This window comes from Tricharina praecox, assembly GCF_024521635.1.
Source record: "Tricharina praecox strain CBS 144465 chromosome Unknown BZA05scaffold_2, whole genome shotgun sequence".
Classification (NCBI taxonomy): Eukaryota; Fungi; Ascomycota; class Pezizomycetes; order Pezizales; family Pyronemataceae; genus Tricharina; species Tricharina praecox.
The window spans coordinates 1,025,306-1,046,861 of NW_026250404.1; the positions used below are offsets into that span (position 1 = coordinate 1,025,306).

The 21,556-nt window shown below is 53.8% G+C and overlaps 6 protein-coding genes across 6 annotated transcripts; 1 reads left to right on the plus strand and 5 right to left on the minus strand.

Annotated features, from left to right (window-relative positions):
* Window positions 1-71: 71 nt before the first annotated feature.
* On the minus strand, window positions 72-668 carry BZA05DRAFT_441069 (uncharacterized protein; the record flags this gene model as incomplete). Its single annotated transcript, XM_051486640.1, has 1 exon — window positions 72-668. The coding sequence occupies one exon, from the start codon at window positions 666-668 to the stop codon at window positions 72-74; it is 597 nt and encodes a 198-aa protein (XP_051343509.1).
* A 1,603-nt stretch (window positions 669-2,271) lies between these two features.
* On the minus strand, window positions 2,272-4,220 carry BZA05DRAFT_105484 (glycosyl hydrolase family 61-domain-containing protein). The gene is made up of 4 exons (XM_051478516.1): window positions 3,819-4,220; window positions 3,714-3,765; window positions 3,466-3,650; window positions 2,272-3,411 (listed from the first exon to the last, which is right to left on the minus strand). The coding sequence occupies exons 1-4, from the start codon at window positions 3,966-3,968 to the stop codon at window positions 2,332-2,334; spliced, it is 1,467 nt and encodes a 488-aa protein (XP_051343510.1). The 5' UTR covers window positions 3,969-4,220; the 3' UTR covers window positions 2,272-2,331.
* Window positions 4,221-8,963: 4,743 nt separating this feature from the next.
* BZA05DRAFT_415158 (uncharacterized protein) lies at window positions 8,964-9,984 on the minus strand (the record flags this gene model as incomplete). The annotated part of the gene is made up of 3 exons (XM_051485292.1): window positions 8,964-9,077; window positions 9,108-9,129; window positions 9,191-9,984. The coding sequence occupies 3 exons, from the start codon at window positions 9,982-9,984 to the stop codon at window positions 8,964-8,966; spliced, it is 930 nt and encodes a 309-aa protein (XP_051343511.1).
* An 886-nt stretch (window positions 9,985-10,870) lies between these two features.
* BZA05DRAFT_105501 (uncharacterized protein) lies at window positions 10,871-12,514 on the plus strand. Its single transcript, XM_051478517.1, has 4 exons — window positions 10,871-10,965; window positions 11,059-11,861; window positions 11,917-12,258; window positions 12,333-12,514. The coding sequence occupies exons 2-4, from the start codon at window positions 11,074-11,076 to the stop codon at window positions 12,352-12,354; spliced, it is 1,152 nt and encodes a 383-aa protein (XP_051343512.1). The 5' UTR covers window positions 10,871-10,965; window positions 11,059-11,073; the 3' UTR covers window positions 12,355-12,514.
* A 2,117-nt stretch (window positions 12,515-14,631) lies between these two features.
* On the minus strand, window positions 14,632-17,795 carry BZA05DRAFT_330763 (uncharacterized protein; the record flags this gene model as incomplete). The annotated part of the gene is made up of 3 exons (XM_051480551.1): window positions 14,632-16,759; window positions 16,819-17,262; window positions 17,320-17,795. 3 exons carry the CDS (start codon window positions 17,793-17,795, stop codon window positions 14,632-14,634), a joined length of 3,048 nt encoding a protein of 1,015 aa, XP_051343513.1.
* A 1,104-nt stretch (window positions 17,796-18,899) lies between these two features.
* On the minus strand, window positions 18,900-20,951 carry BZA05DRAFT_105515 (IEC3 subunit of the Ino80 complex, chromatin re-modelling-domain-containing protein). The gene is made up of 4 exons (XM_051478518.1): window positions 20,711-20,951; window positions 20,530-20,646; window positions 19,103-20,440; window positions 18,900-19,021 (listed from the first exon to the last, which is right to left on the minus strand). Exons 1-4 carry the CDS (start codon window positions 20,812-20,814, stop codon window positions 19,009-19,011), a joined length of 1,572 nt encoding a protein of 523 aa, XP_051343514.1. The 5' UTR covers window positions 20,815-20,951; the 3' UTR covers window positions 18,900-19,008.
* Window positions 20,952-21,556: the final 605 nt, after the last annotated feature.

Genomic DNA, 21,556 nt, shown 5'->3' on the forward strand with positions numbered 1-21,556 from the left:
GAAGAAGCAGTGATGTATTATCTCCTCGAGCGCGCCACCACCACTATTTCCCCCCTAGCACAACCGCCCATCTAATGCAGCACAACCCTCAAGTTCCACTGAAAGAAAATGTAGTAACCGCCGGCCCTGCTCATTCCGTGATTTCCGCACCTGGACTTAACTTCGAGCATAGCCCAGATGATGTCCTCGCAGGCGAGGCCCTGCTTGTACCGACCGCAGAGGGAGACGTTGCCGCCGTCCGACTTCGCAATCTGCGTGCACATGGAGCCACCGCCGTTGCTCTGCCAGTAGCTGCAGGTCTTCCAGTTCTTCTTGTCGTAGACCTTGGCGATCAGCCCGTCGATCTCGGACATGGTCGGAGACGCCCACGACGTCTCGCATTTTACTTTGCCCCAGCCCTCGCCGTTCACCTCGTCGACCGAACCAGAACCCGTGCCGCGGACGAGTTTGTCTTGGTAGTTGTTCTTGTCGCCGGTGTCGGCTTGAGCGGGGAGGACGGCCACGTTGACCTGCTCGGCGTTGCCGGTACCCGGAATGGAGATGTGAGTGTAGTCGACCAGCTTGTTGGTGTCAGAATAGACGAGGCCGGTAGAGAGAGGACCGGGAGCAGCGGCGGTGAAGGCGATGAGGGCCGAGAGCACCGGGAGGATGTTGAGATTGACGAGCATGTTGATGATGTTTTTGGTGGTTGGTTTTTGTTGCGGTGAGTCGTGAGTCGTGAAGTCGTGAAGTCGTGAAGTCGTGAAGTCGTGTTGGGTGTCGAAGTACAAACAAACAATTCCGTTTTCTGAAGCAAGTTGAAGTGGATGCACGAGAACGGTGGGCCGAGTTAGGGCTTCACTACACTTCGATTCTGCTCGTGGCCTAACCGCGTCACCAATATCACTCGCAAAATAAAACAGGAAGATCTCTCTCTCCACCGTGACTGCAGCCGCCGTATGTTCCCTCTCTTCGCCGCAGCCGTCACGTCTGAATCAGCTGAGCCGATCACTCGGGAACCTGCTTTCTCGCACCGTCATCTTTCTTCGTCTCCTTGCATGCAGCCAGGAAAACAATGAAAGGCTTTGTAGTACCAGTGGCATGATGATCGTCGACACGCGCAAGCATAGTGGTCAACCCATGTTTTACAGAATACGAAAGAGTCTGATGGACTGGTTCAAATATTAGACTGAAAAGAACAGATACTGAGATACCCACTACACTTGATCTAAGCCCAACGACTAAAGTCTAAAATAATTAGTCAGCATGTGATTGAAATTTGAATGTGTTGATGGGGTGGGTAAGACATACATATCAAGGAGAATTGAAGAGAAGAGAAAGGAGGGAGGAGTAGTTAGAGAGGTAGTGGTTTTTGTCTTGTTTGATCAAGTATCCAACCTTACGTGATCATGGCAGTTACAAAAACGGTTCCTCCTTCACTGCCCCCATTCGACCTCGTACGGTCCGCGGGTGGCTCGAGTGTGAATAGGGAGGTGGTAGTTTTGTTTGCCGTTTACTCAATGACTGCATGCGACCCGTCTACGGTAGATCATGACAATACACACCCCACTCCCATGTCCACTGTCTACTGTCCAACCCACCTTTCATCAAGCGGGCCGATGTGACTTCCCTACCCCCTCTCACCAGAATATGCCATGAAGGAAGCCGTGGGGAGAAACAGCGGGAGTGACCCCGGCTCCTCAGCCTCAGAGTCAGCGCCCTCCTCCTTTCCATCTCGTCTCAATGAGTGTGATCCGCCTGTCTGTCTTCCCGCTCCCTGAGCTCCCACCCAGGAACCTCGCTTGCTGTATCTCCCCCAGCAACCTCGGAGATCCGCCTGCCAAAACCAGTGGTGGCGAGGAAGTCCAATAGGGAGGTGGTGGTGGTTTTATAGGTGGACTATCGGCGGTCGAGTGACTTAGGGAAGATCGCTCCCAGTATACAGCCGGGCTGCGTACATAGGGGCTTGATCCTTGCTACTATCACCGCCTCACTCTTCACAATCTTCACTCTCCCAATCCTACTTGGCACATGTCCTCATCTAATAAAATCAATTTTTCCGCTCCCAGTTCCAAGTTCCAAGTTCCAAGTTCCAACTGTCCGTCCGTTTGCGCCAACTGCCAAAACTGCCCAAAGTGATCCGTCGAACATCAAGATAAGCAACGCTCACAAAACCAACCGGGTATATATTTATAAAACGCAATTGAAGCTCTCGATTCTCCGGCCAATGCGGAGTCCGAAAGAATAGAATAGAAACGTGCACCACATCGAAAACAACCTCCCCTCCCCCGCTCCCCTCCCCCCCTCCCTAAAAAAAACAAAAAACTAGAGCTGCGATCCAGTGGTAACCACTTAATACCTCCCCTTCTTCCCCTTGCCGGACTGGCTGGATCTGCTAGCCTTGATAGCCTTGCTATAGTACTTGGGGCTCTTGCTCTTACTCTTGATCTTCCCGGCCTTATCCTTCTTTGCCTGCTGGTAGCGGCACCACTTGCCGCAGTACGCCGACTTCGAGGGCCTCACGCTGGCGGTGGCTGTGCGCGTAATCGTGCTCCCCTTCGTCGTTCGCGTGGCGGTCACGAATGTGTACACTACCGGAGTAGAGGCGACAGGAGCAACGTCGGTGGGGTATGCAGCTGGGGTAGTGGCAACAGGAGGAGTGGCAACAGGAGCAACGGGAGCAACGGGAGCTACCTCCGTGGTGGGCTCGGCGATGCTGCTGGCCGGGTACTCGGTGCTGCTGGGCAGGGGCAGGTACTCGCTGGTCGTGGGGTCGACGTTGGGGTTCTGCGCGCCGTTGGCGAAGCTGGTGTAGACGGAGAAGTAGGTGGTCGGGTAGGGTTCGCCGGCCGTGGGGTCCTTGTTGGGGTTTTGGGCGCCGCTGGCGAAGCTGGTGTACACCGGGAAGTACGTGGTAGAGTACGTCTTTGTCACCAGCACCGGGAGTGGGAGTGGGGTCACGGATGCGAAGTGAGTGAAGGTGGGGAAGTAAGTGGTCGAGTAGGTCTTTGTCCGGCTCGTGGGCACAGCGAGCTGGCTCGTAGGTACGATGGGCTGGCTCACGGGAGAGGTGCCGTCGACGAAGAGCGCGGGGCCAGGCATCGGGTAGTTCTTGAACGTCTCGCTGTTCCACACGTCGAAGATCAAGCCTGGGGTGTCGATGTTGACGTAGCCTGGAATGCTGACGGTTTCTGGCTTCGCAGTTCCGGTGGTTCCGGTGATGGTGACCTGGGCACAACCCGGGTAGAACTGGGGCGACGCCTGGCCACCAATGCTCTTGGCGCCGGCATCGTTGAGGGTCAGGAACTCGGCGCGGAGGATGTAGTCTCCGGCTTCGATGGAGCTGGGAATGGTGACCTCTTGCAGAGCATTGGCCTCTCTTAGTCTGGTGGTGCAGAACACACCGTTCGAGTCGAGTCCATCCTCCATGATCTATCTCATGTGTCAACGAAAGCTCTTTGCGTGCTCGATAAGGGTCAGTCTTACTTTGAACCAACCATCGCCTGGAGCCGTCGCAGAGGTAGAATCTGAGACCTTCTTGGCATACACCGCACATGGGCCCATATGGCTCGTGTCGGTGACACCGACCCTTTCGCCTTCATCGTTGAGAGGATAGTCGGCGGCAGGAATTTGCGGATCGACACGCCATTCGAACCCAACGATATCGCCGGCTATATGGATGGTTAGCAAGAGTAGAGTGATGCCACCTCGTACATAGCATAGCTAGATCATACCTTGAACTGTGCACTTGTTGGTTGCCTTGCTCGAAACAATATTGCAAGCCATCTACTAGACATCAGTTGCGGAACCGCGGGGGGCAATCTTCAGAGAAAACATACAGCATCACTCGACAGATCGGTGATAGGGTTTGTACTGGATGCCTGACGGACACACGACGAATCGGCGACTCCGTTGACATGGAAATGCGAGACCATACTGTGGGCCGAAGCCAAGCCCGCCAAAGCGGAGAGAGCGAATAAGTACTTCATTGTTTTTATCCGGCTACTGTGGATGTCGGTTTTGAAATTTGAACGAGGATGTAAAGTTGGGGGCTGTTCGTGATGTTCGTCGATCGAGGCTCAAGTGCAACAGTAAAGGATTGGACGTGGAAACTCTTCAAGAGTTACACACAGAGAACTGGGTGGCGAATGAAGCACGGGAGCTTGAAGACGATGTAAAGGAATGTGGTGATAGGCCAGCTTGGTGAGGAAAAGCGAGTGGAAATGTGGGCGTTAATGTGTATTTGTATTTTGAATTGGCGACATCCCCAGCGGACCACACCCTGGCTGGAACCCGAGTTTCTCGTCGGCCAACCATGGCAGCAAGTCCAAGGGCCGATCAGTATAGTAGAGCACATACGAGGTCAAAGGCACATCACTGGTAGCAGTTTCAGCATCTAGCGAGCCGCAGAATGGGGGAGTTAAGGCGGAGGTTGCTGTGCCCGGGGGTGGGGGGGCGTCCATGCGTGCTGTTGCTGCTGGTGCAATAAAACCATGGGACATCGCCAACGTTCGAGGGGGGCCACGGGCGTGAATCCACGGTTACACCGACCGAGCCAACTAGCGGCCGCGTATAAAGTGCCCCCTGCAGCAAGCCGCTCGCTCGCTTTCTCGTGTAGGGAGATCTGGGGGAGAGTGCGGTTCCTCGTGCGCATAGAGGGCCCAACACCGCCCCTTCAATCGATGCCGAGATACGGGCCTTTCTCCATCCACCAAGGATTCAGGGGCGAACACGTTTTTTCTTTGGAGATGCCTGCTGCAAGTGGGAGTCCGCGTTGATGTTGTTCCTGTGTCCTGGTTGTGGGTATTTCAGTGGGTCTTGGTTGGTTGGCGTGTTGTGCACGGCGGTTATCGCTGGTGCAAGCGTAGCCGGCGTCCATGTACCACGGTACTCCATGGAGTTATTAGTCTATATACTAACCAGAGTAGCAACTAGCACCCAATCCCACCATTCGCATCCTGATGCTGCGCTGTTGCCCAGAGCTCTCCTCGCACCAATTTTGCCTCCACGGACGAGCCCGCTTGCTTCTTGTGCTTCGACCCTCCAGAATATCCTTCGAGATTATCCGGGATTCGCCGCCTCTAGCTTCGGTGCGAATCCCGTCTAAATACTCCCTACTCTTGTACTCTACTCTGACATCAGTGAGGCTGGAACCTCGAAAAAAAGCAACTACGCCGTGAACACATAGCGTCGTTCCTTCAGTAATCTCACGTTACGGTCGGTGCATAGGAGGGGCATAGGTACTCGTACTACCTGCTCTGCGATACCGTGACAAGGAGATGCCCAATGGGGGGCTGGGATAACGAACAAGCATTCCGGAGTCGTGTAGACATCCCCCTCCTCCTCTCGGCCAGGAAACAGATTGAAACGCGGCAAAAGAAACCACGAGCCCAAGCGAGATGTCAGGCACGGATGTGCCGAATGCTGTAGATGTGTGTAATTGCGGCGGCGCAGCCTGGAAGACTGGGAGCCGAGGCCTAAGGCAAGGGGAAATGTATGTAAATATGACTCTGCGCAGAGGAAAGAGCAGGCAGGCAGATACCAGTACCTACCGGTAGGTATGGCTCCTGAATGCAAGGCAAGAGGGAGTGCCGCCGCCGACGACGCCATCCGATATAGCTTCGGTCAGTGGGTGGCGATGGGTGTCTATCGACAAGGCTTACAGGTTGTAGGGTTCCAGCTTCCGGTGGGCGCGTGCAAGTCTGTGAGTGAGCGGGGAAGACTCAGCGGAGAGGAGAGGGGGGGGTTTCTTCGGAATTGATTCTCCGTAGGGGTTCCCGTTTCGGGCAAAAGAAAGGAAAGCTGCTTGCTTACAAGGGAATTAGGATTTTACATACTCCGGGGTGATTGTTCGAACTGTGCCACCTATTGGACCGCACGGAAAGGACAGGACCCCCTGAGCGCGAAAACGTAAGAAGGAGCACAGGTTACATTCACTAATACCTGGATACCTGTTATCCGGGCACAGGAATCGCAGCGCAGGCCCAGCAGCACCCCGAAGAACCTCTCACCTGTATGTCAACGAGGCGCCACGGTGGCGCGTCTTTCATCTATTGCAAACTTTTCGGACACGATACGCACTCGAAAACATGGACTTTCACGTTTCGAGGGTTTTCTCGCCACGATGAACCTTCCACGATGCGAATCTTGCAGTCGTCGTCGATTGCCGTCGATTCGATCTCGGGCGCTGCGGTCTCCGCCTCGACTCCGGATGCCCGCGGCTGCCCCTTGTTTTTGTAGCCGCACAGGCTCCAGTTGGTGAGATGGAACGGCACAGCACATGCAATAGTGGTGCGCCCCCATCCATGCCCGGAACAAGGTAATAAGGATTCTCCGAAGGATCTATCCGAATTGCTTTTTCGTTTGTGAGAGCACGGATGCTGAAGTTCAACGCACCTATGAGGTACCTACTCTAGTAATCTCATAGCCTCTCACGCGAGCTGGGATTCAGCATCGATATCCTGGTGAAACCTGCCCGAGCAACACAGTGACAGTGGGGTGGAACCGGAAAGTTATGTAAGTGCCATGATGATTAAACAAACAGCCCCGAGCAACAGACCGAGCTTCCGTGCTGGTCGTAGTCTTCCCGACGCCCGGATCCCAACCACATTAAAGACCAGACAAGCCTTGGACTAGGTCTGTAGTTAAGCTCAATCCACTTTCGCGTGAATAATATGTACCATAGTCGGGGTGAAATTTCAGTGGTATGTATGTGCATTATGCACTCTGGATACTTCGTATTGGTCTTTAACTAACCAACGATCCTCACCACGGCTCAATCCGTCAACGGTTAACTAAGGTGTCCAACCCGCGCTTAAAACTGCATAAGCACCCGCGCTCCCTCTAGCTTGCTCGACGATGTGCGCCAGAGCTGCAGCTAACTAGCACTGTTCCGGCCGGGGAGATTTGATGCAGGAGAATCAACGGCGGGCGTAAATCATGCGCGATCTCGAACTCTTCTTCTTCTTAGATTTAGGTCTGGTACATAAAAGTAAGCAAGCAGTTGCTCGACATATGCACCGCGCCGCAGACCGCTCACACTCGTACATAGCATCCCGACCGGGTCAGACTCCAGTCGGCAGTCCCTCCGGGATCGATGATGGCGACCCGTGCTTGGCTATCCGTCCTGCCTCATCTCATCTCGAGCTCGGAGAAGGAGAAGTTCCCGTTTCGTTCCCACTCGTCAGTGGCGCAATGGGTCCATGACGATACCATGCACGCCGGGTCTCGGCCGGTGTGGACATGAGACAGATACATCTAATAGGTAGTAAAGCACTCGCCCCCATGGTATTCCACGGCTAGAGTATTCCACAACTATTCCACTAAACTAAGGGGCTGAATCGATTGGCATAGGTATTCCGAATCCCACTCTCCACAAAAAGTGTTTCTCCTGTTTCGCCCCCGTATGGCTTAGGGTGGGTATGCGCCTTTTTCGAATGATACGCGGGAAATAGGTATGCATAACTATGTACCTGGCTGTTGTCTCAACTATTTACTGGTAGTTACGTGCTCACGCGACATACCTCCTACATACTCCAGCATAAATCCAGCCACAAGATCTCTGAGCTTCGAGCTGCAGATCCTATGCATAAACTTGGTAGCCTTCCCGAATTCCGAATCCGCATCGATTCCACGATTCCACGATTCCATGCATCGTACATATCGAATGCACGAGAGGTTAGTGGCCGTCAGGGTTGCGATCTCCGCACCACTTCACTCTCTACATACGAGTACGGTATGCGGTATGCGGTAGAGTACCGACCCATGCGCAAAGCCTGCCCTTCAAAGTTCCAATAACCTCCGGTCGATCGAGAAGCACTCCCGTAAACCCGTAACCCGTAAACCCGTTGCAAGCTCGCCGATCCGGGGCGGGGCGGTCGAATATCGGACGATTCTCGAATACGGGGAGGGAGGGAGGGAATCGAGTGCTGGATAAAGTACGTAAGTATGTAGGAAGTAGGTACCTAAATACCTTGTTAGCTCCAATCTTCAACTTATGGTTCTTCCCTCCGGTGACTTTGGAACATTGATCATGCATTAGTTAAGCTAACGGTGGGGGTCGGTGGTGGCCGGTGGTGGTGGGGATGGCCGATGGTTCACCGGGTCACCCGGGGTTGGATGAGGATAAGGACGCCCGTGTATGGTACATACATGGCCGGATTGGCGGGGCCGACCGGTTGGTTGGAGCAGTCAGACTGGCCCGGAGGATTCTACATATCCTAGGCCCCACCTTTGGTCGGCCCGGCGGGCTAATACCTACCATGTTTACCGTGGGTATACCTAGAAGTCCCGTAAACGCTCACGACTCACGACAGATGTCTGAGTACTTTTCTCTTCTTCCCCAAGCCCGAAGCCCGTTTTATCCCCGACGACCGGGATACCTATGGGCTGAGGCGAGTCGACATGCGATGACACTGGCAGTACTATCGGAAGACGACGATTCGGAAGTTATGCTACCCAGCAGAAAGAATATAAATTTTCAAATGAAAGCTAGGATACACGACACGATACGAGCAATGCTAGGAGCATTGAACTGATGCTGGCAAGAATCATATACAGCAGATATCACTCCGCAACTATAGTTCTACGCCTGTGTTGTCTGGCCATCTTTGAGGCCCCAAACACACGGTACACCTGATATCTTTGCTGTATATATGCGGTTTATGCATTGAAGAGTTCCGAATCGAATAGGACTGGAATGAAGAACCCATCTATATCGATTTTTCGAGTGGGAACTGAGGGAGCGTCTGCTTCACGTTGCCCCATGAGAAATACAGTGAGCGAGAATACTCTCTTCACCATAACATCTATCTATCTGTAAGTTACGGGTGACGAAAACACCTCGAGAGAGCCGAGTAAACACTTACTCTGACTTTCAGCCAAGGCATGTATCCGTATTCCTCGAAACTTGGCAGCTCAAGCCGCGGAGTCACAAGGAATCACCGGAGGTGATCGCGTCACTCTCAGCGATATCTTAGGTACGATCAATCCCACTCCCTCATGTAGCGGCCAGAGAAGCAACTTTGACTTTGGCAGTACTGCTTCATCTCGTTCCGGCACTGCCGAACATCTCGACGAAGAAACTCGGCGTCTACAACCTGCTGTACACCATAGCGGCAGCAACATACACGATCAGGAGCCTGTATATATCTAGAAACTAAAAAGAAACATATCACTATTGCTCGTCCTGATGGGATCATCTCATCTTTACCGTTCACTATGTTGGAACTCCCAGTCACTGTCCGGTGACCAACTGTTGAGTGGGAACTCTGCTACAAGCTCGGCGTCCTCTTCTGAGATCCGTACCTCGCTCACACTCCCATCTGCGACGTATCCTTGCTGCCTCCCATCTCCAGCTCGGCCCTCTTCCACATCTACATCCATAGGATCCTCTCGTGGGAGCCTTGCACCGCCTTCAACCTCAAGCGCAGCAGTGGCGAGGGTGTTAAGATCATATCCGTATATTTGAGAAGCGGGAGAACCAGGGGGTGCCTGAGGCGTCGGGAGCCTCCAGTCCGGATACTGCTGCGTCAGGCCTGCAATCTGCTCCGCGACTCTTTCCACGGTCTGTTCCATGACGACAAACCCGCCGCTCGCAGCCTCCGGCTGCGAGACCAGATGCATCTCCCACTCGCTGTCTTCGTCGTACATATAGAGGCTTTCCCCATCGCTGTCATAGTGGGTGTACTCGTCGCAGTCGCAGTAGATGTAGTTCTGATCGTCCGGGTAGAACTCCTCGACGCCTCGCCTACCGGCAGGCGTCTCAACGAACGTCACTTCCGCACGGCAGTAGGGACACGTAGCATCGACGTCGGAGCGCTGCTCGCGGAGCCACGCCTCGACGCACGCGACGCACAGATCGTTGTGGCCGCAGGGGAGTAGGCGGCTGTTGTTCCCCCGGGGTATGGGCTCGTAACAGACACCGCAAGTCGGGGCCTTGGAGCTGGGTGGCGTCGGAGGGTTCGAATGGAGTTCTTCGGTATCTGGAGGTGGTGGGGCTGCCATTGGTTTTGTTTCTGGAATTCACTTGGGCGAAAGGCTTCTCTAAACCTTTTTTTTGTGCTAGATTGATGGCTCGCAACACGAGTCGCCCTTTCCTTCGACATGGCTGCCCTCGGCGGTTTGGTCGTGGGACTCGGCGCCGTCATCACGAGCGGAAACTCGCCCGCCACCGCGGTTGGGGATCCGTCATGTGAGTTCGCCAACCCGGCTTCGACCCGAACAAGTTGTATTATTACGGCAAGCAGCGTCAGATACGGGTCGTACTGCTCTAGGAGAGCGATTTTCTCTCTAGGCGTCCGATCCCTTTGGGTAGATCCACATGCTTTCCTCAACATGTAGTCAGCCCTCGATTTAAACGCTGATATCGGTGCCGTCTGCTTCTCGTGACTTACTAGGAGAGACCCAAACAGTATTTCTATCAACTGCTGCTTTCTGGACCACGCTTCAAACGGACTAGGGTGTCTAGTTGAGTGAAAAATACTCCTTTGGGATGTAGTATATCAACGGGAGACTAGTGACCTCAATCGCCGGGTCGAATTCTCTCGGCGGGGACTGGCCAAATTGTCTTGGCGGGTCGAAATCTGTCGGCGGGCTTTACAAGAGTCAATACTCGATACTCATATATGTAACGGGCGTTGAGTTGTTTTAACCCAAAAGGGTCTGCCCTATCTACAAAGAACTGTTGCAGAGAGTTTGTTGGCCAATCACAGTACTCGGCATCTTTTTTCTCACACCTCATTGATTTGTACTCACACCGCTAGTCACAACGAGGCCTTAGCGTGGTGTTAGCGTAGACACATGATGTGAACGCTCCCCGATCCACCTATAAATCGCACGATATTCTTCTTCTTCTTTTGCTTCCCTCGTATCTACCATAATCATCCCGCGTCCCCGCCATAACTATCCCGTGCCCCCGTCATAATCATTCCACCAGCTTTCCACGTACCTGTCGCCAATAATCCAAATTCCTATTTGATAAATAATGTATGTTGTCGCTTCTTCCCGAACCCTCTTTGGCACTTGCTCGTACAAACCATCTTCTCGGTGACAAGATTCACTGATACTGACATCGCTTAGTCCGTCGCAGTAATTATGCACCCAGAACACTGGTACAATAATCTCGGGGGAGAGGGTGAGGACGACGCCGAGTCTCTCGACGGCGAGGGAAACGTGGAGCTCGACCTCGAAACACCTATGAAATCAAAATTCACCGTTTCGTCCAGGTTGGATTGCTCGGACAACAAGTTGACGGAGATCTCTCTTGTCAACGAAGACTTTCTTCCCGCTCAGACAATCATGAACGCCGACGACAATGGCAACGGAGTGTTTGGCAACACCTTGAAGATGCGACAGTTCCAATACCTTAAGGCCATCCAAATCGCGAAGGAGAACGATGAAAAAGGAAACCATGGATTCAATATCAAGTGGGATGAACACCCGAGCACCATCATTTCCGCTCTGGAGGATTGCGGAGCTGCACCTACACTCTCGGACGACAGAATGAACGAAACTAGCACCCGGAAGGCATTTGATCCTAAAGCGCCGCATTTTGACGTTATCGTTATCAATCTATTGGAAAGTCCGTATTTTCCCAAGGATACTGTCGTCCCCGAAGGTGGTCTACGTCCGACTTTGATGGACGACTTGCCGATATCTAGTTTATTGGGAAGACCCGGTTTTATCATCATGCACATTGGAGGAACCGCCTTGGGAAGGGAAGAGGGAATGCGTCTATTTGATGTCTGGAAAATAAAAACCCTTGAAACAATAACATGGTTGCCAAAAGTTATTGAGACGCTGCACGCGAACCAGCGTGGACACGGAGTTCTTTCTTCTTCTTCGGAAGATTTTCTCGTTGGGTTGAAGGGAAACATTAACCGGTAAGACACCCCTCCCCCCAATTGTTCTCCGCAATATCCGCTAACCCAACAAAAGGTCGAAAGACTCGAATATCGTCCACTGTAACGTCTCCGGGGACGTTATGGTCAGCAGCCAGCGCCCGCAGATGGAGTTCTTGGCCGAGAAATTTTCAAATGGGCAGCGAAGGCTGTCAATCTTTGTGCCCTCTGGCGCCCCCCGTCCTGGCTGGGTGCAGATGGGAAGAGACCTCTGCAACAACTTCGACTGTCGCGAATGGCTCCAAAAGTGGCAAGGCAAGGACAGCTGGCTACTGAAGATAACCGATGACATTGAGTATTTCCGGCCGAAGTCACCTTCTGATACCGGTTCAAATGGCCAGGGTGATTTTCTAGAGGATATCGACGAAATCATCAGAAGGTTGAAGACGGAACACCTAGCTGGTGAAACGAATACTCAGAACTCTGAAGCTCACGTGTCGGCTGAGGCACCAGAACTCGAAGCAAACGAACATGAATGGCACTTTCAGACGAGATCCGACCCCTTGGCTCGCACCGAGTTCGACTACAGATTTCCCACCCCCCCTCCGGATATCGTGTCTCGTACCGAGTTCGACTTCAGGCTTCCCTCTCCTCCTCCAGGTAACTTGGACCATAGCACCGGCTATGACTACGATGCGAGGTTTACCTTCTACCCCTCGGGCATCTCGGACCGCGCCACTGCTGGGGACGGTGAATCTCCACATACGGGCAACAGGGACTTCGAAGGCGGCTTCTTCGCAGTTGGCTTTCGCTCTCCCACAGCTTCGCCTGTTCACTCTCCTCCCCGACCTTCGTCATTCCTCACCCCCTCCCAAACTTCTCCTGTTCGCTCTCTCCAAATATCCCCCCCCCCCCTCTCCCCCCGCCTCCCCTGAGCAGCCCGCGGCCCGTATCCTCAATTTCGAGACCTACCGTGAGCGCGTTGGAAACGACCTGACTCTGTCGTGGATTGAGTCTGATTAAATTCGTGGGGTTTGGCACATAACTAGTCCAATATCATACTAATAGGACTTGTTTGGGTTTGGTACACAATCCGTCCGGCTATGATAATAAAATGACTCTGTTGGCCCGGTTACCGTGTTTTTTTCTGTGATTTTCTGTGATTTTCTGTGATATGTAGGAACTGGAGCAGGGCTGTCAACCGTCCGTCCCGTCCGTCTTTGAGGTTGCCCGGCCCGGGACGGAATTAGTCGGGCTGAGGAGACGAAGGACTACAGTCTTCCGGGCAGGAGAAATGAGGACGGATACCCTACAGGGCCCGGAGAGTAGTCGGACACTAAGAACTAGTGGACTGTAGTCCGGACGGACGGTTGACAGCCCTGAACTGGAGTGGATTTCTAGTCATCTACTAGTAGTTAAGGACGAGCCAGTAACCCGTGATATGAACTACCATAGCCGTAGCCGTAGCTGTACAACTAACAGGATTGGGTTTCCTGCTTTCTATTTCACCATTGATCGTATGTAGTTTACGGTATCTAGACTAGGTATGGCGATTTTCGGGTGCGGCTTTGATTTCTCCAGTTTCTCACTACGGCCTGATGTAAAAAACCGAGTGACCAGTGCCTCCGATAGTCCAGTCCAGTCCGTCCGGACCCAGGACGGGACTGGACTACATACATCTAGTCCGTCCGGAGGTGTCTGTCGGACAGACTAGGTAGTCCACCAGTCCAGTAAGGCCGGACAGGACGGACTGCAGTCCAACCCGTCCAGAAAATTGGCGGACGGGACGGACTACGTTTTCTTCCGCCCTCAAAAAGGCACGGACGAGACTGGACTGGACCTTTTCAGTCCGTCTCGTCCGGGCTGCAGTCCGGACCGGACTATGTCGAATACTGCACTGCACATAGGTAGTTCGACCCAAAAACTTCAGAAAGTGTCCGTCTGTCAGTCTGTCAGTCTGCAGTCCGAGGCGGCAAATCTTGGCCCAAGGACGGACTGAATTCAAAACCGTCCTCCAATTTTATGGACTGGACTGGACTGGACTATCGACTATCGCGAGCCGGATCGAGTGCGAGCTGATGAAAATATCGAGTGCGAATCTGTGAATGAATCCGCGCCCACCCGGGCTCCACTGGTCATTTCGCCTCCGACGGCGGAACCAGTTACGAAGAGAGATACAGACGCCCACAGGAGACTCCTGCCGGGGCAAATGTGTAGCCCTCTACAATCATCATTTTTGGGTCTTTTCGAGTGCTCGAAGACCACTCTACAAGTACTGGCTTGATAGATAGATGTCCCAACTTGTGCACCATCCTATCGGTACTGTTTGATCCTATGCCCCACAGAGTCACAGGAACAAAAACGTCCGGTCCAGTCGAAATCAGTAGCAATAGATCATGTAACACTTCCATGCTGTGGAGATGAGGAGATATTGCGAGCGCCACACCATGCACATGTAACGAACTCACCGTTCGGCCATCCTCCACCCCATGAGTCGTTTCTTCACATCCGTTTATCAATCACTGTATTGAGAAGCGTACATATCAACCATTGCAGTAAGTGAAAAGCAAGTTATGTAAGGAAGCAGGACCATTTCATATGCTCCTCTCATCAGGTAAAAAAAAAGAACCCCCATCAGACCAGACCAAACGCCCCAATAGAATAGAAAGAAACACAAGTCATCATCCGCCCCGTACCATCCATCCAGCAGATCTGTGTACATGCAACAGATCTGTGTAGGTATGCATAGCAAGAACGTAACCCAAGTAAACAACAAAAACCACGAGGAGAAACACCCGACCCCCACCTGCTTCTAAACCTGTGCCTGACCCCGCTCCTGGCCCTGCTCCTTCTCCAGCTCCTGGCCCTGATTTTGTTCCTGCTCCAGCTCCTCCGCCTCAAGCTCCCAATCATCCACGACCTCCTTGGGCTTCTCCACCTCCTTTGGCTTCTCCTTCTTCGCGGCGGTACCCGAAATGACAGCTGCCGAGCTGCCACCAGCTCCACTAAACAGCTCGAACCCATTCTTGCTGGCCAACGAGGGTTTAGTGGACCACGTAACTGCCGACGCCGACTTCCTCGGATTCGTCACGCTCCAGCCCGAGCCGTCCTTGTTGTTTACGCGTCCGTCCTGGCCGACCCAACAGAGTTCCGCAGCGTCGGCAAGTCCCCGAGCGGCTACGACGCGCTTCAGTTTGGTGCTGAGGCCGTGAAGCTCTGCTTCCACCTGCTCGATGGCGAGGGACGAGGCTCGGGGCTTGAGGAGTACGTCTTCGTCGCCGTACCAGCTGATGTCGAAGCGCAGCTGGGAGTCCTTCAGGATCGAGAGTTCCTTCTCGAGCTCGGACGCGAGGAGGCCGACTTTGATGCCTTTGAGGAGGAAGGCGTTGACTGCGTGGCTACGGGCTATCTTTTTCAACTGCTGGACGGCAACTGGAGCGGCACCCGGTGTGGCACTAGATTTTGCTGCAAACTCCGCAAGCGACTTCCGCGGGACGGCAACGAAAGAGACCGGCTTTCGGACCATGATGCTGCGGTAGGGCTCTGGGTCCTGCGACTCGCTGTCAAGACCATAAGCCTCGGCCAAAAGATGCAAGAACTCCCGAAGCGGTGCTCGCATTGGAGGGAACTGCAGAGCTCTCTGGTCCTTATTTTCGATGAATGTACGAAACTTCGTTTCCATCGCGGCGGACCACTTCGGATCCCTGTTGTACGCACTGACGGTCTCCTCCGAGAAGGACTGACCTTCACGATCAGGGTCGAGGTCGAGAGCCATTGCGAGTCGCCTCACCCGGCACGCGTCGGAACAAGGTATTTCCTTCTGGTTTCCAGCCGGTTTAGCCTTGGTCGCACCACACTTGATATCCTGTTTCACTCCTCCACAAGGACACGAAAGTTTCAGTTTCTCCTGGCAAGGCTTATCCTCCGAGCACTGGAAGGGAGCATGACAAGGATCAATGCATGGATGTCCGCAGGTAGGCTTGGGCTTTCCGCACGACTGCTTACAAGGCTCCTCGCATCCTCCATCGTGGCAAGGCTTACGGCAAAGATGTGTACCGCACGAAAGTCGTTTCCCGCAAAGCTGGCCGCACGAAACATTCTCACGCCAACAGGGGACTGCCTTGATCTCCTTCTTACCACACTTGCAGAGCCGTCCTGTCAGGTACGGGCACTTGGGACATGCTTCGTCATCCGTGTGACAATCGTGGATAACTGGGGGGTGTCCGCAGGACGGGGGCCGAGTACAAGGGAAGCGGCAGCGAGGGGGCTTCGAACCGCAGGGAACTGGTGGGTCGATGGACGTCCTTCCGCAGTGACAGGTCAGCTCTTCGAAAGAAGCCTCCAGACAGGTTCCGCAAGGGCCTCTATGACACAGCATCGAGCAATTGTGCTTGCCACATTTGAGCAGTCTTCCGCAGGGCCTTGTGCAGATATGTTCGGGCTCGAATCCGTCGTCCGTCTGCAATCCAGGATTGGAAGCGAGCGGTCTCATTTTTCTCTTGGCTGATATCCTCTCCTGTGCCTTCACCTCCCCAGAACAGCACTTGTCTCCGCATTCGTGTCTTCCGCAATTCAACGCCGCCCGGCAGTTCCGCATGCATTGGGGAGGTTCGTAATCTACCCCCTGGTGGCAGAGACTGGAGGAGTGGGTTTTTCCGCAACGACATGCTATCTCGATCTGAACCAAACAGACGCCGCATTCACCATCGTGGCAAGTCTTCGTGCAGGAATGGCCGCACGCGAGAGTCTTCTTACAAACCTTCCCGCAGGTAGGGATCGGAGCTTCACAGTTGGGTCGAGGCTCGGACAAGATATCCGTCAGGGGTGTTTTACCGCACGGGCAGTGCGCAACGACTGACGGATCAGAGTGACAGATACCGTTGTCGGTGTCCTGTGGGTGGCACGGCTTTTGACAGTGGTGAACACCGCAAGCAAGCAACCTAAGAAGTAATAGATTAGCAATCAGGGAGTGGCAATGCCCAAGGAGAAATAAACAAACCTATTGCAAACTTTGCCACACTCATAGTATCCGGTCCACTCTTCGAACTCATCGTCTGAGTACTCATCATCCGAGACTTCGAATGCCCTGGACGAATCTTTTGGATGCTCCTTGTCGGAACACTTCATTTCCTTCATCTCATTCCCGCAATAGCACTTAACGAGTTCGGGAACCTCGCAAGACCCGCACAAGAGGGGATGACACGGCCTCGAACAGGTGTGTTCTCCGCAAGGCATGACGTCTCCGCATACTTGACCGCAACTAAAGCCGCCGTCGTAATCCGTATCCACACATCGTTTCTGTTGGGATTCCCTGCCGCAAAAGCAGGTCATAACCGGGCCCATGGCCGCACAAGGTGTACAAGGTCCAGCGTGACACTGTGCACTACACGTGTGAGGACATTTTTTCGGGTTGGAGAGCTGCCTTCCACAAGTCTGTCCACAACTTTATGGTCATTAGTTAGGACATTCCCGAATAGCGGAAAGCTAGAGGTCAACATACCTGTGCGGCGGAAGATATTTGGTGCTCTCCGGCTGTGTCTCCTTCTCGCACCAACAGGTATAAAGATCCGGCAGTAAAGTGCTCGGATTATTGCAAGCCGGACACCTCCACGATTTCTGTGGTTCATATGCACCGACCGGACCCCTCGTTTCCTGCTGTAGACCCTGCTTCCCCCATTTCTGAATGCAGTTCAAGTGGTACACCGCCCAACAGCACCTGCAAGACCAGATCTTTGCCCTCCTATTCACACTGCCGTAGCAGACCATGCACTCGTAGGCTCCGCTGCTAATCTCCCTGTGAATGCGGCTGGTTATGTCGTCCGCGCCGGGCACAAAATCAGGAGCATCAGGCCTTATTCGTACTTGAGGTTGTGACTTCTGGGGCGACGTCTCAGCTTCGGGATTGGCAGCACTGAGCTGAGCTCCGAAGGCTCTCCGTCTAGCATTGCCACCTCCAACTCCGTTGCTGGCCGGCATAGGATGTAAATGTGTATGCTGATGCTGATGTGTAGTTCCGTCTTCCGTAGATCCACTCGTTGGCGGTTTACGATGTCGGACACGTTTCCTACGGGGTGGTGGAAGCGGTTCACCCTCGGGGTGCGAGTGTGCGTTCGGTGGTGCGCCCGGGGGAGCGCTCGATGGAATCTGAGCGTTCGGTTCCGGAGCTGGGTGTAGAGCGCCACCGCTGCGGTGGGACTGCCGTGGAGGTCTTGTTCTGCGTGTCCTCTGCCGCTGCTGCTGCTGTCCTTCCGAGGGGTTGCCACCGCCGCCACCACCGCCTGGGGCACTCCCACTCTCTCCCACCGCTGCACCGGCATAGCCCTCAGTCTTCTCAGACTTCGCGGGCCGTCGATTTCTTCGGCGAGGTCGCTGTGGATCTGCTGTACCTGCATTCCCGTTGATTGTCGGCTGATGAGGCTGAGGTTGGGACTCCATGTTTGTATCCAGTGATTGAGTTGGGACTATGTTCAGACGGAGAGGTATGGAGGAGTAAGTTGCGCTCAGCGCCAATAAGAAAAGCAATGGGAAGTTAGAAAGTGCCTCACAGAAGTGAGTGTTGAAGTGGGGGGCAAAGAAGGAAAGGAAGGAAGGAAGAAAGGAAAGAAGAAAGCTGAGGTACTTGTGTCCCGTCTTTACCTAATGGTCGTCGGCTGTCGTCATTCCAAAAGTGAGTGGTGGTGGTGGCGCATTAGTCTTGGCAGGGTGCAGCTTCGCAGTGCTCTAGACTCAACTCGACCTGCCACTCGGAGTGGATTCACGTCGACTCATTTTCGACAAGCATCCACCAGCCCGAGTCTAGTGAAGGAGTACCGTATTATGTATTCTACGAAGAATAATGAATCCCGAACCGTCACAATTCTCGTAATAAGTGCTTACTTCATACAGGTACAATTATAAGTTGTAGACCTAGAACAGACGAGGGCATATATTTGACCAGATGGGACAAAGGAAAAAAAGGCAGGTTACAGTAGTATACAAAAACAGTATCAAACCCTCTTGAACTCCAGAACCCACAGAAAACAACCCAGATACACCTTTCCACCCCCCGGAACATAGTGATGATAGTATCCAGCCCACCAGATGGATGTCATTGAGAACTAGAACAGGACTTGCCGGAATGGTAGAAAAGTAACCAACGCAACATGAACGCCATGTCTGCAAAAGTGCCACCCCTCTTCACCATACCATATCACTCAAGATGACTGTTTCCCTCAAAGTCAGAACCCCATTGCAAACAAAACAAACAAACTCCCGCCATTAACCCCGAGACCTGCCAAACTTACCTCCTCTGCCTCTTGAGTGGAGGGTCGCCTTTTCGTCCACCCCGTGAGCCCCCTCTACCCTTGCCCCCCGTACCTCCAGGAGCTGGTGGTCCCCCTGTAGCATCGTTCCCGTTCGTCTTCCTCCGCTTGGATGGCCCAGTCTTGCTGCTCTCCCCAGGCTTCACCGTCTTGCCGGTCGCCACGCCCATCCCCTCATCTCCCGAATCCGCTACCCCGATAGCCTTTCTGCGGCCACCCCGACCACGTCCCGACTTTTTACCTTCCACTTCTTCGTTTTGCAGGAATACCTGTGGTTGGTTCTTCCTCAACCAGCAATACACGCTCATAGGATTCCGAGAATCACCCTCTGCCTTGGCTGCGGATGGGTCGCCCGGGCGCTCGAGCGGCGGAATTCCACCATCGTATTTCTCCTCAATCTCTGCGTACCACTCTTCCTCCTCCTTGAGTGTCATCAAGAATGGACTGCCGCTGCGGAGATACTCGGGGGTTTGCCCACGGCGGTATTCCTCAACGATGGTGGGTGGCTGGGGCGCGTCGTCGGCGGGACCGCTGTTAAGCTCTGCCTCATCCTCATCCTCATCTTCTATCTCCTGCTTGATCTGAACCGTCGAGGCTTTATTGATACCATTGCTCTTCTTCTTCTTCTCCTCCTGCTCAGCCTCTGCTGCTGCGGCTGCTGCGGCCGCTGCGGCTACTGCGGCTGCTTGAGCTGCTTGAGCTGCTTCGGCTGCTTCAGCTACTTTGGCTGCCTCGGCTGCCTCGGCTGCTTCAGCGGCCTCCTTCGCATGCTGTTCGGCCTCCTTCCGCACGTTCTCCGCATCCGCTTTCATCTTTTCGCGCACCGACTTAGGTGGGGTGCCTGCAATGCCGCGTGTGTAGTTCCACTCCCGTATCTCTTCGCGGTAGGCCTCGCTGGTATCCCCATCGTCATCGTCACTATTGTACTTGGAGCCGCGGCCAGTCGCCGGCGTCTTCTCGTCATCGTCGTCGTCGTCATCGTCGTCGTCCGAGCTCTCATTGTCATTCCTACTCTGTGATTCCTTCAAAGCCTCGCGAGCCGCTTCCTCCTCCGCCGTCGCCGCCGCAGCAGCAGCAGCCATAGTAGCAGCCACAGCCGCCGCCTCCGCCTCCGCCGCCGCCGTCGCTACGGCGTCGAGGTCCATCTTCTCCACATCATCGTTCTCTTCCGGCTCCGGATATTTGCCGTACCGAGCCACATACACCTCCGGTGAGAGGAAACGAGGCGGAGTTGCACGCGACGGGGACCCAATGTTATGACGTCGTTCCTTGGGAATATGCGAGCACTCGTTCAGATCCACGAGGAAATCCAGGACGCGACTATACGCAAGCCAGCACAATGTATCAGCGACACTTTATTCGCAGCGGCCAGCGGCGGTGGTGGGGAAGAGAAAGAGAGAGGTATTTACGTGTTTTCCTCCTGCATCCTGCGAATCGCCTGTTTCGCCAGCTGCTCCTGCCGGAACAGCTCATCTGAGCGCCTCATGACTTCTTTAAACTTATGACGAAGTTTTCTATACTTTCTCCTGCAGTTTCGCGCACAGACAATCAGCCTACCGACACACGCACAACGGGCGCAAAGACGCGTACTTGTAGGATTTTTGGTGAGCTTTGTCTTCGCTGTAGCCGCTGCCACCGGCACCTCCCATTGCACCTGGTCCGCCATTCGCCGAGGGTAGCTCGGCTTGAGACATGGCGATCAGTATGTGCGCCGTCGTGGCAGACGGTTGTGCGTAAGCGGTGGGGTTAATTGTCGTCGTCGTGGTGGCGGTAGGCGCAGGTGACGGGTTTGTTCAGTAGTTGATGTTTGGGGGGGTGAAAAGCGTGAGTGATGATGGTGCTCTGGGTTGGATGGCTACGAAGATAGGAGAAGATTAGGGTTGTTGAGGAGCGTGGAAGGGAGGTTGTGTCTTCTTGTCGTTTTGTCGTGGAGAGTGAGAGGGGAGAGAAAGCGAGAGTTCGAGTGTGAATGAGAAAGTTGAAAGAGAAAGCAAGGAGTGATAGCTTTTTAGAAATGCACTCAATACGATGTTCTCCTTCCTCCTCTCCACTAGCTAGAGTCTATGGAATCTCCCAACGTTCCATGCGACGACACCACACACGACCAATTCCACTTAAGCCTGAGCAATGTTCCTGGCGACGACGAAAAACGACATCGACGAGGGATGAGAAGGTGAGGAGTGTAAGCACTTCTTCTACACAGCCTTTCTTGCGTGCGAGATTTGCGCGAATGCTGCATCCTGGCAGTAACTCTACCTGCCTGCTATCCCATGTGAGCCGCAGGAAGCAGCGAATGAAAGCGCTGGAGACAAAAGAAGATCGGACTGCGACGCAACCTGCATCCTTTGCCTCAACACAACAAATATCGGTATGCTGCATTTAATGGTGCTTTCTACACAGCAATAAGCTTGTCGAATTAGAGTGCGGATTGTGATC

What these genes read in the sequence shown, in the direction of transcription:
- BZA05DRAFT_105484 (XM_051478516.1), bottom strand. Translation starts at nt 3,968, where the DNA reads ATGAAGTACTTATTCGCTCTCTCCGCTTTGGCGGGCTTGGCTTCGGCC. An exon ending in CCGATCTGTCGAGTGATGCT is followed by an intron (nt 3,766 to 3,818) that starts GTATGTTTTCTC and finishes GATGTCTAGTAG; the next exon opens with ATGGCTTGCAATATTGTTTC. An exon ending in CAACAAGTGCACAGTTCAAG is followed by an intron (nt 3,651 to 3,713) that starts GTATGATCTAGC and finishes CCATCCATATAG; the next exon opens with CCGGCGATATCGTTGGGTTC.
- BZA05DRAFT_105515 (XM_051478518.1), bottom strand. Translation starts at nt 20,814, where the DNA reads ATGTCTCAAGCCGAGCTACCCTCGGCGAATGGCGGACCAGGTGCAATG. An exon ending in GCTCACCAAAAATCCTACAA is followed by an intron (nt 20,647 to 20,710) that starts GTACGCGTCTTT and finishes GCGAAACTGCAG; the next exon opens with GAGAAAGTATAGAAAACTTC. An exon ending in AGGATGCAGGAGGAAAACAC is followed by an intron (nt 20,441 to 20,529) that starts GTAAATACCTCT and finishes GCTTGCGTATAG; the next exon opens with TCGCGTCCTGGATTTCCTCG.
- BZA05DRAFT_105501 (XM_051478517.1), top strand. Translation starts at nt 11,074, where the DNA reads ATGCACCCAGAACACTGGTACAATAATCTCGGGGGAGAGGGTGAGGAC. An exon ending in TTGAAGGGAAACATTAACCG is followed by an intron (nt 11,862 to 11,916) that starts GTAAGACACCCC and finishes ACCCAACAAAAG; the next exon opens with GTCGAAAGACTCGAATATCG. An exon ending in ATCGACGAAATCATCAGAAG is followed by an intron (nt 12,259 to 12,332) that starts GTTGAAGACGGA and finishes CTGAGGCACCAG; the next exon opens with AACTCGAAGCAAACGAACAT.